The sequence below is a fragment of the Vipera ursinii genome (genome assembly GCF_947247035.1).
Source record: "Vipera ursinii genome assembly, chromosome: 2".
In the NCBI taxonomy this organism is placed as follows: domain Eukaryota; kingdom Metazoa; phylum Chordata; class Lepidosauria; order Squamata; family Viperidae; genus Vipera; species Vipera ursinii.
The window spans coordinates 190,574,477-190,592,478 of NC_139513.1; the positions used below are offsets into that span (position 1 = coordinate 190,574,477).

The 18,002-nt window shown below is 36.6% G+C and overlaps 1 protein-coding gene across 1 annotated transcript in view; it reads right to left on the reverse strand.

Annotated features, from left to right (window-relative positions):
• Positions 1-372: 372 nt before the first annotated feature.
• Positions 373-18,002, reverse strand: part of TBX15 (T-box transcription factor 15) — an 82,317-nt gene continuing 64,687 nt past the window's right edge. Inside the window, exons 7-8 of the mRNA XM_083351876.1 lie at positions 14,529-14,626; positions 373-3,145 (exon numbers count right to left, since the gene is read on the reverse strand). Of these exons, the coding sequence (XP_083208002.1) occupies positions 2,358-3,145; positions 14,529-14,626 (886 nt within the window). The 3' untranslated portion in view covers positions 373-2,357. The remainder of the gene's footprint in view (positions 3,146-14,528; positions 14,627-18,002) is intronic.

Genomic DNA, 18,002 nt, shown 5'->3' on the forward strand with positions numbered 1-18,002 from the left:
TTTTTTTATTTGTAAATTTCTGCTATTTCTAGTTTTTCCTGCTGTCCTGTTCAAAAAGATTCTATGTTCCATCTCACTTAAAGAACTTATTTGGGGGGGATCAGCCTTATTATTACTTTAGAGTACCTTAATACTAGATTATGCTATTTGCTAAGATCCTCAGCTTCTTTCCAGTTGTTACCTCCTTTTTTAAAAAAGAAAACATGGATAGGACTTGGAAACCTATGCATGGAAATCAGGCAAACATCCACTACTCAGTGACCTTCCTTAAAACAAGTCATCCAACTGCTAGTGTAAGATAGATCAGAACAAAAACTGCTTCTGGACATTTTTTTTATAATATTTATTCATCTGCCATAGAGACCACTAGTACAGAGAGGGCTTCCCTTGCTGGCTGTGAGGATGGATTTCTCTCTCTGTATTGCTTTTTATGTGGTTCTGTCTGAATTTTGGTGGGTAAAAATATACAATGCAGATTCTGCTGATTTTTTTTTTCATTTAGGAATGGCTTACATTAAAAGGCAGAGTTTTAAAAACTGTCACATCTTTTAAGAAGAAACAAGTATGGAAAATAGACAAGATCCATCTGGAGGCCAGTTCTGTAATTATATTAAGGCTACTTTTGTAAAAAAAGGAAGTACAATGAATACATAGATTGGTGTTTCTCAACCTTGGCAATTTTGAAATGTGTAGATTTCAACTCCCAAAGTTCCCCAGACAGCTGCTTGAAAATTCTGGGAATTGAAGTCCACACATTTTAAAGTTGCCAAGGTTGAGAAGCACTGATATAGATGAACAGGATAAATATGTGCTGCAAAATTTAGCTAGTCTGCCTAAAGCATGTACCAGTGACAGCTCTCAACTATCAGTTAATTTGCAGACCTGAAGAAAACTGGGCTCATCTCACTGTGAACAGTTATTACCATTTTGGTTTTATAGTATGTCAATTTTATTTCCTGACAGACAAAGCACAAAAAGGGCAAAAGTTTATTTTGTATAAGATCTGTGCTTGGCACTTAGAAACAGAATTCTCTGCATAAGGCAAATCTTTATACACTTTCTTTCTTAATATATATTTTACATACACTTTCATCACCCTATTTGATATTCATATTGTATTCCCCTCCCTCCCACAAATGCTTAGAAACATATTAAATACATTTATCTACAACACATCAAAACAACCTCTCTACTGCAGTTCCTGTATTTGCGTTATTTGGCAATTTCATTTTCACACTTTAACTTAAAAGATCACCTTGCTCTTTTTATTGAGCATTATTTGCTTACTTACTTTCCAACAGATTAAGAAAAAATAATATTAGAAGAGAGAAATATTTGAGAAAGGCACTTATTTCTGGGCCAATTCAGCAGAGAGAACAGGTCCTGCTCTTAATGACCAGCCCTCTGTTATAACCCTTTGCAATGAGGCTTCTGCCTCTTCTGGTAATATCCACTCAACACAACCCCTGACTAAGAGAAATTCTTCTTTTATAACTACCTCCTGTGGAAGATAAACGTTTTGCACATGGCTTGCCAATTTTTTGCATTTTATATAAGCCCTTAAATGTTCAGTTGAGCACAACTTCCCCTTATTCCTTTTCAAAATGAGATACTGTGAGCAGCAGTCATGGCTGTTTCCAGATAAGCCTGCTATAAAAACAATTCCCTGCCTGCATACATCAAGAAAATCTTTCAAGGTTAATGGGCGTTTCCTTTCCTTCGCTTCAAGCAAAATTTTGTAAAGAGAAAAAATATTGTTCTCTGGCAAGAGCCATATATTCCCAAAATAGAAAAGGCAAAATTTTCTGAAAAAGAGACATTCCAGTCAGATAAAATGTTCACCAAGCTGAGTGAGAGATGGCTATGAACTTGAACTAATAAGTGTAGGTAACAAGAAGGCATTTTGGCAGTCGTCTATTTCCGACTATTGCAGTTATATAGGACAGCTTGAATCTTCAGCAATTGGTGCACACATCTGAGAAGCTTCCAAAAAAAGAAAGAAAGAAAGAAACAGAAAAGACAAGAAAGAAACATCGGGCTTCTGTTGGGAACAGTTCACACCCAACTCAAGAGAATTATTGCATATACTGTAAAGCACGGCCCCTATTTTTTGTAAACAGTTTTCTTTATTTTTAAAATGCATCCATTGAAGATGGAAGCTATATAGTTCCACATGGCTTTTGATTCCAGTCTGCACTATTCAGTTCTTTGAAATATAGCTATAATTGGCTTAGGTTCCATTGAGCATTCGAATACAAGTCCCGTTTAAATTTGAAAAGCAACCGGGACGAAACCACCAGTAGATAAAATGAGATGTTTGCTCACAATTTGGCCAAGGCGATGGCTCCTAGCACCATTTAAACCATGTGCATAGACATTTGTGAAGATGATCCTGTGACAGCTCCATACTGCCTATTCTCACAAGTGCTGGCTGTAGGCTGGCTACTGTTGGGGGGGCTGATCACGTGCATGCTGTGATCCATCCCTGTTGAAAGATATTGCCTCTCTCCAAAGGCTCCGCTGGAAGGAGCAGAACAAAGTAAAGTGCTTTGTGTAGTGGCCAGTTTTTCAGGGCTTCCTGCCAATCTTGGAGAAGCTGAGAAATTGTATCCATACAAATTATAAGGGTTGTGAAGGGAAAAGGCATTATAAGAACTCTGTTGCATATGGCCACCGCTAAACATATGGGAAGAAGAAGAAGAAGTGGAGGTGGGGTTGCCAGCTTGCATGACATACTGGAACTGAGATGTTGGGAATGATCCCAGCTGGCTACCATAAGCTTCCATTTTGCCATTAGTGGGCAGGGCAGAAGGAGCAGGCATTCCCGAGATCAGGGCTGGAGTCCGCTGAGGTATGTAGTTTTCCGATGGCTGAGCAGCAGCAGAAGACCCGCTCTGGAGCCGGCTGTATCCACTCTCACTCAACCCTGGGTAGCTCTGCAGGGCAGCCATGTTGCTTCTTGCACACGGTGGATACTCGGAGAGATTCAGGTTACAAAGCTGGCTCTCTCGGCAGCCAACATTGAAAGTGTTGGGGGTTAAATGAAAGGCTGGGGGAGAACAAGATGGAGACAGGAGGTGGGAAGATGCCGAGGGTGAGGGAGTCCCTGTGCTGGAGGTTGTTGGGGAAGTGCCTGTGCTGCCCCCTAGGAAGACAACAGAAAAGAAAGCAACAACTTAAAATAAGTTATATAACGTGAACAACACTTATTTCAATTTCTATCTTTTCCTCTAATAATCTGCTTTCTTGTTTTATCCCAAAGGAAAGGATGAAAAATGTGATCTTTTGTCCTAATTTCCAATTCATTCCAAAAGTCCTTAGGTAGCCAAAAACTTTGCCAGCATACTGCAAAGCAAAGAAAAAGCTTCGCTGCATTTTTTTTCTTCCCAAAATGCCCCTGAGCCCCAAATGAGCTCCATTGGCTTTCTGAGAAAATAAAATAATGTCCAACCACAGCCCAGGCCTTTGTCTGAACTTAGTTTCACATGTCCAGAAAAAGAACAGAAGCAAGCAGAGATAGTTGAAAAAGTCCTATAGATTAGAAGAGGAAGATAGTAAACTGCATTTCAGTAATACAGCACTTTTTCATGTAACCTCCCTTTGCAAACACTTATTGAATTGAATAGGTAACTTTTCTATATCCTCCTTTTTGTAAGATTCTTCATGGCATACTTTCAAAAATTTGAAGTATGCTTAAAAAAATACCTCCCTTTTTACGACCCTGTAATCCCTTAATTTGGGGTAGAGTCAGGGTGACTGGTTCAGTGAGCATTTACTGCTTGGATGGCCTTCCTGATGTCACACCGAGTTTGCAGCAGATATTTTGTCTTTGCACCCTAGGAGAGAAACATCTGCCACCACCTAGGATTGAACTCTCAACTCCTAGTGGGAGGCAAGCATCTTCACCACTAGGCCACCATGCCACTCTCTTTGGATTTCTGTCCATAAGGGAAGTATCACTAGGATGGGGAGTCTAAGCATATGGCAAATCATACTATATCCCTTTGCTAGGTTCTTCAAATGACCCTCCAAAAATGTTGCTATTTTGTTCTTCACACATCCCCCCCAAAGATGTAGTCAAGAATGTCCCCCCATTTTCAGTAATGGTACCCCAAAACAAGCCCACATTCTTCTCCTCCCATGAAATCCTGCTTCCTTTTGTGAGACTTAAGCTTCTGTTCAAAGTCAACCGTGTTCCTAAATAGCAGAATCTTCTTGAAGGCTTAATTCCCAGTGAACCATTTTGTTTTAAGCCCCACTTGTTATAAATATACTAAAAAAACAGTTTATAATGCAGTTCATAGAAAATAATACCACCTCTGTTTTCTGGTTTTGAGAATCCAGGCATGAATAGTCAATGCATATTTAAGAACTCAACTTAGATGTACGGACATGAACTTAATTCTTTTTGTTGTTCAACAGTACAAGAAACGTGTGTCTTTACTTCTGCCCAATATTCCGCTTTCTGTGTCCTGGGAATCCTTATAATTCTCCCACTGCATTTTGGATATGTTCATTTTTAAGGGAAAACTTTCTTTGGCATCAATTTTTGTTTGCATAGACTACAATATCAATATAATGTGATAAAAGGCAGCAGAAGTCAACAGCTAGTGCCTAACATTTCCAGAAAATAAGAATACCAGACAATGTTGATTGATTTCACTTATGTCATCATCTTGTGCAACCTGGACAATGTTTCTGTGCTGAAAGTTGATTCAATTATTTAAAGAGTCATCCAACCCTGATCACTGGAGTCCCACCAGAAAACCACATATGAAGTGCCAGAAACATTTATGAAATCACTGAGGACAGCAAGGAAAGCAGCATATTTAATAGGAGCGTGTAAGGCAGCAGTGTTCAAGAGTGTTCATTTCATTGAGGCATTTGGAAATAGGCTGCTACTTAATAATAGTAACAATTTATTAAATTTGTACGCTATCTGATTCTCAATGACACTGGGCCAGGGGGTGGGCAATTAATTTTCCCAAGGGGTCACATGAGAAACTGGGACTGTTGTGGAAGGCTGAATCAATAGGCTGAACTTAATTCTGCTCAATATAAATTTTATTGCTTTATAAAAACTAGCAAATTATGTGATCTTGTTTACTATGAAGGTGCCTAGGCACACACACACATGTAAATTTAAAAAATACCAGTTGCCTTCCAAATAAAAACAGTGCAGTTGAATTGTATGCATGGCATATGCTTATTTACATTTGACTTCTAATTTCTGATTGGTCTCACGTGGGCTGGATAGGGACCGCTAAAGGGCCAGACATGGCCCCGGGGCTGTAAAATGCCCAGGTCTGTTCTAGGCAGCTCACAATAATCAAAGAAATTACAATAAAATCAGTAAAACATAAAAATAACCACAGGGTTCTTTAAGCTTGTATATTTTCAACAATGATGTACATACCACTTTGACTTTAAAGCAACATCCACTTCACATCATTTTAGAGCATATGGTCATTTTATAGTCCTTTGTCTCTGCATTCCAATACAGGTAGTTCTTGACTTATGACCACAAGTGAGGCCAAAATTTCCATTGCTAAGCAAGACAGTTGTTAAGTGAGTTTTGCCCTCATTTTATGACATTTCTTGCCACAGTTGTTAAGTGATTCATTGCAGTTGTTAAGTTAGTAACATTGTTGTTAACTGAATCTGGCTTCCCAATCAACTTTGCTTGTCAGAAGGTGATCACATGACCCCAACATCATAAATACATGGCAGTTGCCAAGTGTCCGGATTTTGATCACCTGACCATGGGAATGCTGCCACGGTCATAAGTGAGAAAAACAGTCATGTCACTTTTTTTCAGTGCCATTGTAACTTCAAATGGTCACTAAACGTATGGGTGTAAGTCAAGGACTACCCGTATATCTTTTGAATGTTTGAGTCTAAATAGCAGCACCAAATATGTACGTATTAATCATGCTGCTTCCTCGCATAGGCCTCTGCTTTTCTTACTATAGTGTATCTGTATACAATACATCTGTATTCATCTGTATATCTTTTGGACATTTGATCCATTCAGAATCCATCATTATCCATCATTTCTAAACTTAGTCATGTTCTTTTTCAGTTAAATATCTCACCAAATAAAACTCTTTTAAAGCTGAAATGTGCCAGATATAATTTACCAATATATTTCTAGTGTTTCATTTTCATTCACTGAATTTCAAAATACCTTGTCCAATTGCTTCCATTAGCAAGATAACTTTTCTTTCTTGGCCATATAGTGTACATTATTTAAAGACAGACCCATCACTTGTAATATGACTAAGAGCTCATGTCAGTCCATCAAGCTTTTGAAATTTCCAGTCCGGTTATTATTGCCTTTATTAGTGCTTGTTGCTTTTTCTTTTTGTCTATGCACTTGAAAAATTCCCCACAAATTGTTTCTATTTCAGTAGGGCACAAGCCCCCCCTTCCTACTTTGGAATCAATGTTTAATTTCTTTTTCTGTATAATTTATTATTTGTAATATTATAAAGCAGTTTCTTCTTTTTGATTTTTGATTTTCTTTTATGACTTTCTAAAGTTGTGTGGGAGCTCAAACATATCTGCAGGTCTTCCTTTAATAAATTTTAAAGGAAATTCTACCTAAAATCATGTTTCTAAACATGCTTCAGATGGAATACACAAAAGTTAAAGCTGTTCCACCTACTTGTAATGCAAAATGAATGTGTTTTTGACTACTTTCACTCTTTCTTTTTCACTGAATAGAGTTTTCTTAGGTGAGGTTTCTTTTATGTTTCCCATGTAAAACTCCTCACAATTCACCTTAAGACACCTGGATCTGTTTTTCCACTTCATATACATGTGGTGATAGAATTACTTTGTTGGGATGGCAAAATCGTAGGAATTAGCAAACTAAAAGTTTGCTTATCTGTTTTTTATGCTTCAGCTTAAACATTGTAAAAAAGCTGCATACAGAACATTTGTTAGATAGTTGTACATACTAACAAATTTTGCTTATGCAATCAATCTGAATATTTCCTATTTATATAGTGGGGGAAAGAGAATTGCATACAGTACAGAAATCAGGAAAATCTGTTGTGGGAAAAGGAAAAAGTATAGAATTACTGCAACTCTGATTTATTTTTGTAGTTTAAATTCTCTTCATTAAACTGAATAAAACAAAGCCAAATATTTTTAATAATGAGAATCTGGATCAGATTCAATGTGATTTTTAAAAGTTAGTTTAAGCTGTTTAATCATTTCTTGGCTCTCTCTAACCAAACTGAACCCCATAATATCTAATTGCCATCTGTAAGATATTAATTGTACATCTGTTTTGTCCCAGTGTAAACCAAGTTTAGGGGTGATGACATCATTTTTGAAGAGTTGGTTCTCCGATGCCTGGTATTCTGGAATTTCATTATAGTTTTTGGTTCCAATGCTGAAAGAAGGTGATTGAAAAATATTTATCAGTTGCTTGTCTTCTTGTAAAACATTTTTTTCTAAACTAAAGAGATACAGGTAGTCCTTGATTTCCAACCATTCATTTAGTAACTGTTCAATGTTACAACAACACTGAAACAAGTGACTTATGACTGGTCCTCACACTTATGACCATTGTAGTGTCCCCACAATCATGTGATCAAAATTCTAGCACTTGGCAATTAACATATATTTACTATGGTTGCAGTGTGTTGGGGTCATATGACCTTTCAAGCGGGCTTCTGGTAAGCAAACAAAATGGAGGGAAGATGGATTCTCTTAATGACCATGTGATGCAACTACAGTAGTTGTTCACTTAATAACGATGGCTAAAAAAAGTCATTAAATTGGTTGCAACTCATTTAACCAAAATCTTGCTTAGCAACAAAAGTCTGGCCTCATAAGTCAAGGACTACTATAACAGCTTTCAACTAGAAACAGAAGAAAGAAATTGTGACTCAGAGTGTCATTCAGTTCTGTTGAGGAGTAACTCATAAACACCAGTGACAATAACGCCTTGGGACACGGTATTATTTCGTCAAGAAATCTTATTGTTCATGAAAGTTTCAGTGAAAAAAAAGATAATTATGTTTTTAGTCATCTTATAGCGTTAATTATTAGAAATAAGATTCTGATTACATTTAGATATGAAATTTTTCTTGCATTGCAAAGTTCCAACTTGATGAGATTGTTGCTCGAGTACCATTAATGTCATTAAAATCATCTGACAATTTTTTATGTTTTTTTTGAAAAATGAAAATATATTTTAAAAACAAAGTGAATCTTTTTCTTATAGATCCATCATCTACCTTTCCTCCCAAAATTCAGTCCCTGGGAAATATCTGCTGAGCTGTAGGTCATTACTACATAAGCACATGTATAAAGTCATATTGGTCAATGATTTGGAAGAATTAATTATATGCTCTTACAAATGTTCAGGTCCTCTATAGTGTTCCACAGTTTCATAGAAGACATATGTTCCTCATTGAAATCACACTCCTGTACTATAAGACTTGGCATATCTTGCATCAAGAAAGTAACTTTCAGTGGTAAATTTAATTGAAAAAAACAGCATGGGGAAAAAGAATTACTACCTCTCTGAGGTTGCATTTCTGAATCAATGCAGTGCCAAGGAAATAAACAAATGGGATGCTAGTCATGAAATATTTATACCATATCTAGTTTGGCCTTAAAAATCTATGTCTGCTGGAAGCTATATATGTATGTATGTATGTATGTGTATGTATATGTATATGTATATATATATATATATATATATATATATATATATATATATATGTGTGTGTGTGTGTGTGTGTGTGTGTGTGTGTGTATATATATATATATATGTATATATATATATATATATATGGATCCTTGGTTTTTCGGGTTTTTCCCGTGTAGAACTAAAGGTGTAGGCGCAACGTTTCGACGGAATCCCATCCGTCATCATCAGGCTTTAGCTTCCTAAAGCCTGATGATGACAGATGGGATTCCATCGAAACGTTGCGCCTACACCTTTAGTTCTACGCGGGAAAAACCCGAAAAACCAAGGATCCACATACAGGCACCCGCGAAAACCTCAGAAAACATATATATATATATATATATATATATATATATATATATATATATATATCCCTCTGCATTTGTCAAACTGATGCTTGTGACACCTTCCCAGCTATTTGAAAAACGAAGGTGAGACCTTAATTGCAATTTTGTGTCAGACTTCCTCTCTCAATCTCTCACAAGGAATTGAAGTTACTTTCATTCCAAAGAGGTTGTAATATGATGTAAAAGATGCAATATAATGTGAAATAAAGTTTTATTGCTGCCATTTTTATGTATTAACAGCTTTTAAAAGTCCTGCTATTCTTTTACGAGGTTACTATATAGTTACCATACTACATTCTCAATACTGTTATAGAAGAGAAGCATATTTGTGTATGTGGACATAGGTAGTTTGTGTAATTTGAAACCAGGAATTTGTATAAGAGTTCTACCATGTGATATGAACCTCCATGAATAAAATTTGTGCAATTTACTATTTGGATTATCAACTGGCAAGGCTTCTAATGTCAGAGTCCCTTGACAAAACTGAAGGCCATCTCTTGAGGATATTTTATCTTAGATTCTTACGTTGTGCAGAAGATGGACCTGGATAACCTAAAAGCCCTCAAAGTATGATTGTTATATGGAGTAGAAGAAAAGAAACAATTGTGATAGATTCCCCCCCCCAGTTTTTGAGCCCCATTTGAGTCTAACAAAATGTATACTTTAAGGAATATTGCATTAGATAGAAGTAGCACTTATTTATAAGTCATTTGAAAGATTGGTTAGTATTTAGAGCCTATATAAAATACTACTAAATTCAGTACTCATCCCAGAAGCTGATCATAATGTAGAAACGTCTGGGAATAAGAGATCATCCAATTGCAATGAAGGGCATCATCACAATCCTTTTCCCTTAATGTGGAGATTAGAAGTTGAAATATTGTTTAGGAGCTCAGTCTCATGCAAGCATTTGGCTCTGCAAATAGGCCCTTGGGGCAGCAAGAAGTTGCTCTTTTAACACTAGGCATTCTCTGCTTTTGGATCTCCTGAATTGTGTAAGACTTTTGTAGAAAAAACAAGCAAGGCATTTGAAGAACCTTTAGATTTCCTCTTTTGCAATTACAATACAATTGCATACAAAGTAAAGATGATCCATTTGGTAAGTGAATCAAGTCAAGACTTTAGCAAGCAAGTTCTGAACTGGAAACCACATTTTGTGCGTGCCACCTTTGCCTGAGCAGCCAAAAGAACAGTTGCTAATAGCCTGCAGGGTACTAACTAGTCACATGGTGTTGGCTTCCTTCCTGGTTTTTCAGCTGCCAAATTACATTTAAAGCAGCTAAAAATACATTAAATATTTTCCTTTCCTTATATTACTTGACTATATCAGCAGTTGCTGTAGCTGCTATGAGCATGTTATTTGATAACCAAGAGGAGGACAGAAGGTTATCAGTGCAGATATTAATACAAGACCCTTCTAATCAAGTGTGTAAATGCCACAAGTTTCAGGTCCAAGGATATTCCCAAAGAAATGAGGAGTTAAAATATATTCCATGCTCTGATTTATGCCCCAGAATGCACTGGGATCTCTTATACAATCTTACTGCTAGGAGAAAACAAGCTAACCAAGTTGCAAAAGATATATTCCCTTGTTGAGTCTCACTTTAAAATAGCTCTTGGAAAGTTGAGAAGAAAGTCACCTTTTTCATCTGTGCCCTTATCCGGATCTAACTTTCTTCCCTTCAAATTTGCTATTAATGTTAAGGAACTTCTAGATTATAGTGTATACTATAGAAAGCACTTTAATAACAATAGCAACCTCTTAATTGTGATCTTTGACCAGCATTCCTTCAGAAAACCCATTACCAAAAATTATCACAAAAGAAAAGAACAACATATCCAATGTCAAAGTTTGTACCACTATATGGCTCAGTGAAGATATTTGGCAATGTGAATTATAAGTCAGTGTCCCTTAAAAAAATCATGTATGTAAAGTTTGTATGACCCTCAGTTTTGGAAACAGCACGTCTCAGAATATCATACAAAAGACACCATAAGTAGATGTAGGCAAGAGTTTTTGTCACCTTAGAGTCACAAGGACAATGTTTCTGAGAATAAGGAGTCTCATGAAATCTTCTCACCAATAATGGAGAAAGAAGACCATTAAAACAAATTCTAGGAAAAGCCCATGTATATTTACTCAGAATTAGATTGTGTAAATACCCTGCAGGAAACAGCTTACATATGACAATAAATTCCAGGAAGAGTAGTGGTGAGATCATCCTTATATATATATATATGCTTGTTAACTATTTAGATTACCTTGCTAGGACAAATCTTTATTTCCTGTTTCGGCCTAACCGAAGGCCATCAACAGGCAGTAGTCACAACAGTGACAGCTCATATTTGTGTAAATTTTAGATTGCTAACAAAGAATTAAAGGGAGACTGATATGCATTTCAAACTTATTTGTTTTCATCAGTCAGCCATACCCTTCTGAGATTCGAATATATATATATATATATATATATATATATATATATATATATATATATTCAAAAGAAAGTCTGAATTATGAGACTACATAATTCCTCCATATCAACAAGATTGATAGCTGTCTAGCAACAACAAAAGCAAAAGTCCTTTAGGATCTAACACAATTCTGATAAAGGAACACTCATCACATAGATATCAGCAATGCATGGCTTGGAAATAACACATTCAAATATTGCAAAGAATGTTGTAATGGAGTTGGGTAGTATTATTACAGGAACAATCTGTTCTAATATGCCGAATAAAGGAGGGGTTTGGAGATTTTGTAGCTTTGATTAACTATCTTACTTTTTCCAATCAATATTTTTCCTGCTAAGCAGAGGACATTATTTATTACAGCTTGTCTAGGCAGGGATTTTTTTTTTAAAGCAAGCAGGATATAAGGGGAATTCTAGTTTATAGGGCATGTAACAGCAGAAGGGCATCACTAGGAACAGGCAAAAGTGCCATTGGGTTGGGTGTTAAATTCCTGAAGTAGCTCCATATAATTGAAAGAGGGTTTCCAATTGCACAGCTCACACACGTGTCATAATTGAGCAATGACCTTTTCATATATTTGAATAAACTTTGGATTGAAAAAAAACAGTCTTTGAATAACAGATGAACAGATCTAGAAAACCCAGCTTAGACTCTACCAATTTTAATTAAATCCTGATCTTTACCCCTGTGGTTCAGTTCCATCTGATCCAGAATAGAAGCATAGTAGGGGATATGGGAGAGATGGCTGCAGTTTCTGGCACTTTATAAGAAAACTTGCTAACCAAAAGATGACCATTCTGGGTGTAGCAAGGTTGTACCATACCGTCTTTTTGTCTGCTCTGTGTCAGATCATGCCACAAATGTGGGTGGGTGGACAAAGGTGAGCCTAGGTAAACTTTTCATATTAATTAAAACTAAAAGAGGAACACTAAAAAGATATACACTGTAAACTGAAGATCTAAACTGCAGTCAAAACTGTATAAGATGCAAATGTGTACTGTAATGCAGTTGTTTTTCTAACTCCCATTTTAGATTGTCTTTAGCCACAACACCACCCTTAAATTGCCATCTCTGCATTTACATTGCTATTAAATAAAAGTCTTTAGAATTCTACACATGTGCAACAATGTCTTATGTATGTTTCTGAGAATTTATTTCTGTTGTTTACAATATAAAATAAATATCGTTATTATTAAAAATATAGAGAAGGAATTCAATGATCTTAATAAAATGAGCAATAAAGGAAAAGATAAATGATAAGTGAACTAAAGTGACCAACCTAATATGACCACTAATATGTCTAATGGAAGTGTTTGGCTAAGTCAATTCCATAGATGATATTCTGCATTCATACTGGTACCACTGAAGAAGACCCATTTGGAAGTGTTCTTAGCACTTTGTATTCAAAGGCAAAAAGGTGCTTTGGAGCACTGAGGTACAAATGTAGTACCTGATTGCATTGCTTAGGTCAACCATGCCTTTTCCTGCACGGACCCACAGCTTACCACTCTAGAAAAACACCCTTTTGATCCAAAATATTTTTGGGTATTTGAATCCACAGCACTGCACAATCATATGTACTCTGAAACAAGAAAACGGGTCTTTCCTACTTCTTCACCTGAACTACAGGAGGCTGAAAGAATTTGTAGAGATTTTGGGGAGGAAAGCAAAACATGCTATTCTGCCAGGTGGGATCATATTCCTAAGGGCACTAGACTGCTTTCAGGTCTAATATACCCTCTCAGAGCCTAAATAGTTTATCTGTGCTACAGATTTCAATTGTTTAATATCATTTTAATTTCCTGATGACTTCTTTTAATCGTATAGAATTTTCTGCAGCAGTGTGTCTAATTGCTTCTCTTTGCTTTATTTGATTTTGTATTTTTAATTATTTAATTGCAAATACTGACCTAGATTTCCATTTTTGAGACAGAAAGTCAGTATATATAGTGTTTTAAATAAACAAAAAAGGTCTGGGAAATTTATTTTGCAGAAAATTCTTAACACCTGCAATGGAGTACAATTACTCAGGAATAAATCATAATAATCTTAACTTAGTTGCTGAAATATTCTTAAAAGCAAGAGAAAAAGGGAAAAAAAGCTTAGCTTCTTTCCGCCATCTTATCAGTTACGAGAAGACAGGGATCCCTTAACCAGTGTTAGGATTTTCCGGTGACCATTTAGAATTTTCATCCCTGAATATTATATTATTTAAGAATGTAAATCCTCAAAGGATATTGTGACAGACAGACAGACAGAAAATATTGCCAGTTTTCCCAGGAAATATATCAGCAAAGGTTTATTTCAGAAGTGGCCTTTGCTAAAGTCAGGGATCATCTAACAGTGCTGTATGTTCCTTGGCAGCGACAAGAAGTAGCCGGGCCCAGCAGGGAGGCAAGGGAGAAACCGTAAGCATACAAACAAGCAACATCATCAGAGAATTATAAAGGGCATGGAATGGGAGGTAGCAATAGCTCAACTACTTGGAAGAACACCCATTGATCAACTGAAAAAAAAACACAACAATATGTACTCGATCTGGTGATTCATTAGACAGGCTTTTAAAAAGGCATGAATCTCTTCATGAAACAGGTCATATAGGTTCATACTTTTAGCATTGTTGACTCCAATCAACTCTTAAATTTTAGGCAGAAGAAGGCTTTCCTAGCTAGGTCAGGTACAAAATTTGTGCCTAACCGGGGGTTTAGCTTGGAAACATCTGAATAGAAAGTATGTGCATATGAAACAACAGACCTCCCCTCTACCACAGGGGAGGTAGCCCAGATAAGAATAGCCCCTTTGAATGGCTTCGAAGGCTCTATGTTACAAATTTTCCCCATTTCTGAAACTAGTAGCTGGACTATTCTGTTTTATATCTTTGCCTGACTGTCAAGAGACTTAGGAGTTTCATGAATTCAGCTGGATGCCAGATGTCTCTTATGACACTCTGAAGCTATTCCATTGCCACCCATCTGCTGCCTCTTATAAAAGTGGCTCACCTTGCTGTTTTTGCATGGTGGTGAAATCTTCAAAGGTGAGCGTGCGCACAGGAGGCCTCCAAAATGCGTATGTTTCCATAATGGCCTCCAGGCCAGTTCTGCAAAATGAAAAAAGAAGAGAAGAGGGAAGGAAGGTTAAAAACATCAGTGAAGATGTATTTCTCCTTTAGCGAGTAAGAAAAAGCATGATTTTCTCTACCAACTTGACAACTGTTGTTAATTTTATCATCCTATATTTCTAATGACACAACATCCATCTTCCTAGTTTCCTCTGTAAAATGAGAGAGAATGAGTATGCTTTCCCCCCACTTTTCATGAATGAAATGGCCCCAGAAGATTAGGCCTGAACTACATGTCCACCTGAAGCAAGGCAAAGAATTCAATGCAGTTTAGGGGGGGGCGGGCGGGGAAGAGGGAGCTGATGATATGCCACAGAACAAAATCAGGGGCAGTGATGAACTGGGAACGTGTTCAGGGTTCAGGATGGCTTCTTCACTCTAAATAACATGAAGGAAGTATTAAGAAAAGAGAGAGTAATTCACCTTCTGCTATTATTCAATCATTTGTTGTTTGCTTTCTTTCCTCTCCTTTGTCTTCTTTCTTTTGGTTCATTAACTTTAAGAATGTGCTCACCTTCCAATTCTGGAGTTCAAGGTCCCTAAAGCCCCTTTGCTGATGAAAAGACAGGTGGTTTTTTTTTCAGCTAAAAAGAAATGGAGCTAACATTCCAAAGTTACCCCAGAAGCAAGGATGTAGTTGGCAAAATGTAGGATTTTAATAGTTCATTTAAGAGTGGAGAAATTACCAGGGTGTATTAGCTGCTAAAGGGACGTGGTGGCTCAGTGGGTTAGGACACTGAGCTTGTTGATCAGATGATCGGCAGTTTGGTGGGTCGAATCCCGAGTGCCGCGTAACAGAGTGAGCGCCTGTTACTCGTCCCAGCTTCTGCCAACCTAGCAGTTCGAAAGCACGTAAAAATGCCAGAAAAATAGGGACCACTACGGTGGGAAGGTAACAGCGTTCCATGCGCCTTTGGCGTCTAGTCATGCCGGCCACATGACCATGGAGACGTCCTCGGACAAGCGCTGGCTCTTCGGCTTTGAAACGGAGATGAGCACTGGCCCCTAGAGTTGGAAACGACTAGCACGCACATGTGGGGGAACCTTTACCTTTACCTTTTTATTAGCTGCTAAATGTCTGCAAGCAGCAATTGGGAATAGGAATACAGAATGTTTCATCACAGATATTCTCTCTCAGTAAAATGACCACCCAGAACTCAATGAGAATTTAATACAAAAAATGTTTAGATTGCTAAAGATAACTGAAGCCATTATATCCAAAGTTCACACAGTGGAAAACAAGAAATACTACAAATATGGTGATGCAACAAGACTTTAATTAATTTCTTTACACATATGATTTATGTGATATCAGCATAAGCAAATTCATATGACAATATAGAGTTTGCCAACATTTCTCCTTTTTCCAGATTGGGGGATCACAGGAGACAGGTATTCATCCATCTCATCAGAGCCTGCTGGTGTATATTGTTTAACTTTGCATACAGTGTTTCCACTTTATGTTTGAAAAATGCAGCAAAATTTAAATGTAACCCAGATGATTCCGATGTCCACAAAACCCAATTACATCATGTCATTGCTAAATCTACAAGAGATGTTCAGAGTCTCCATGGAAATTATTGAATATTTGAATTACAAACCAAAGACAAACCTCTTTTATATAACTTGGCTCACGTATACTATTAAGCTATTGATTAAGAAACAACACACACTACAATTCTGTTGCTTATTCTATGACAAACTCTATTTTTCATGCTTTTATTCATGATAGCCAGGAAGGGGGAAAAAGAGAAAAATATGCACAATTCTAGTTTGGTCTCTGTTTGATTTTCTTGGAGGAGGTGGAAGACCACTACATTGTAATAACAGGTAATATAAAAGGATCCTATGGTACAAAAATGGTAAATGATAGTTGATATATTTCTTTGTTTCAGTAATGCCTTCCATATGGTCCTCCTCCCTTGTTGCTTACAACCATCATTGTTCTCTGACTCCTCTTCTAAGCTCCAAACTGACACTTTCAGACATACAGTATCTGATGCCATATTCCCAATGCATTCAGTGGGACTTTCCCCAAGACACATGTATAAAGACTGGACCCTAAAAAGTCTTATTCAGAGTAGAATGTCCCATAAAACAGCACATGTACATGTACATGCACATGTGCCATTCATTCACTGGACTACATTTATGTGAAGTTACAATTATAACGTCAGCCTTTCCCAGATAAAAAGGAGTTTCTGATGAAGGAAAGCTTTTCAAATGAGATTGAAATGAGCTCTAAGATTAGGGGTAAAAATTGCTACAGAGTAATTGCCAATAAAGGTTTTTCTGCAAGATGAAGAATTTGTTTGAGTATATGAAGCTAAGCCTAAAATTAACTCTTTGTGAGCACATTTTAGAAACTAAGACCACAAGGAAACCCCATTTGCTTTTTAAAAAGCCTGCCAGCTCATTTATTTTTGCCTTTTTATATTCATAAATCCATGTCCATTCTCTCACACAATGGCTTCTTGCCACAAAACAAAAAGCTGAGGAGTGTTGCTTAGTAAGAATACTGCAATCATGGAAAGCAAAGCATTCACTCATGAAAATCCTATTAGATCTGGCTTAATACTTGAGATATGTCTCTAACATCCAGTGTTTGATTTGTACTTAAAATTCTGTTACTATGGATTGTTTGTTATGAAGGTCCAGCATCAAGGAGGATTTGTATTTAACTCCTTGAGCAGCTGACTAGCATATTGCTTTGAAATAATTTTGGATGCACTAAAATGATGCCAAGCCAAATTTTTGCAGAAAGCTCAATAACCAGATCTAGGCCATGGATGTTTTTCTACTTGTATGAAAATATCATTTCCTAATACTTTGCAAAGTTTCAGTTTGACCTTGCAATGTGTTAGCAAATGTAAATTCAGTGTGATACTTTGTCTGGCAAAAGTATGCTCTTGTATTTAATTTTTAATAAATACTTTTCCAGATGTTTATAATAAAAAGGCAAAAAGAATTCACATTTCATTTACAAACTATAACTGTATATGTTCAAAATTATTAAGATGAATGAGAGATAGACTTGGGGAAATAGATAAAGTGGAGATGAATGAGAAAGAGCTGGGTGGAAAAATGATGTTATCCCCCCTGGTGAACTATAGTATAGCATCATTCAGCTCTTTCTGAAATGATATGGCTTTAATACAGACAGGCTTTATATCACCAAAGCATTCTTCTAGATGAGCATAATAGGATGGAAAACTAAGGTCAGGAAGAATTTTTAGCATCAACTCTACAATAATGGGAAAGAAACTGGAAAAGCCATTTTTATATTACACATTAAAGCTGCTCTGATCACATAATTTTCATTATTATTTGCCTTATTTATTCTGGGCTTTGGATT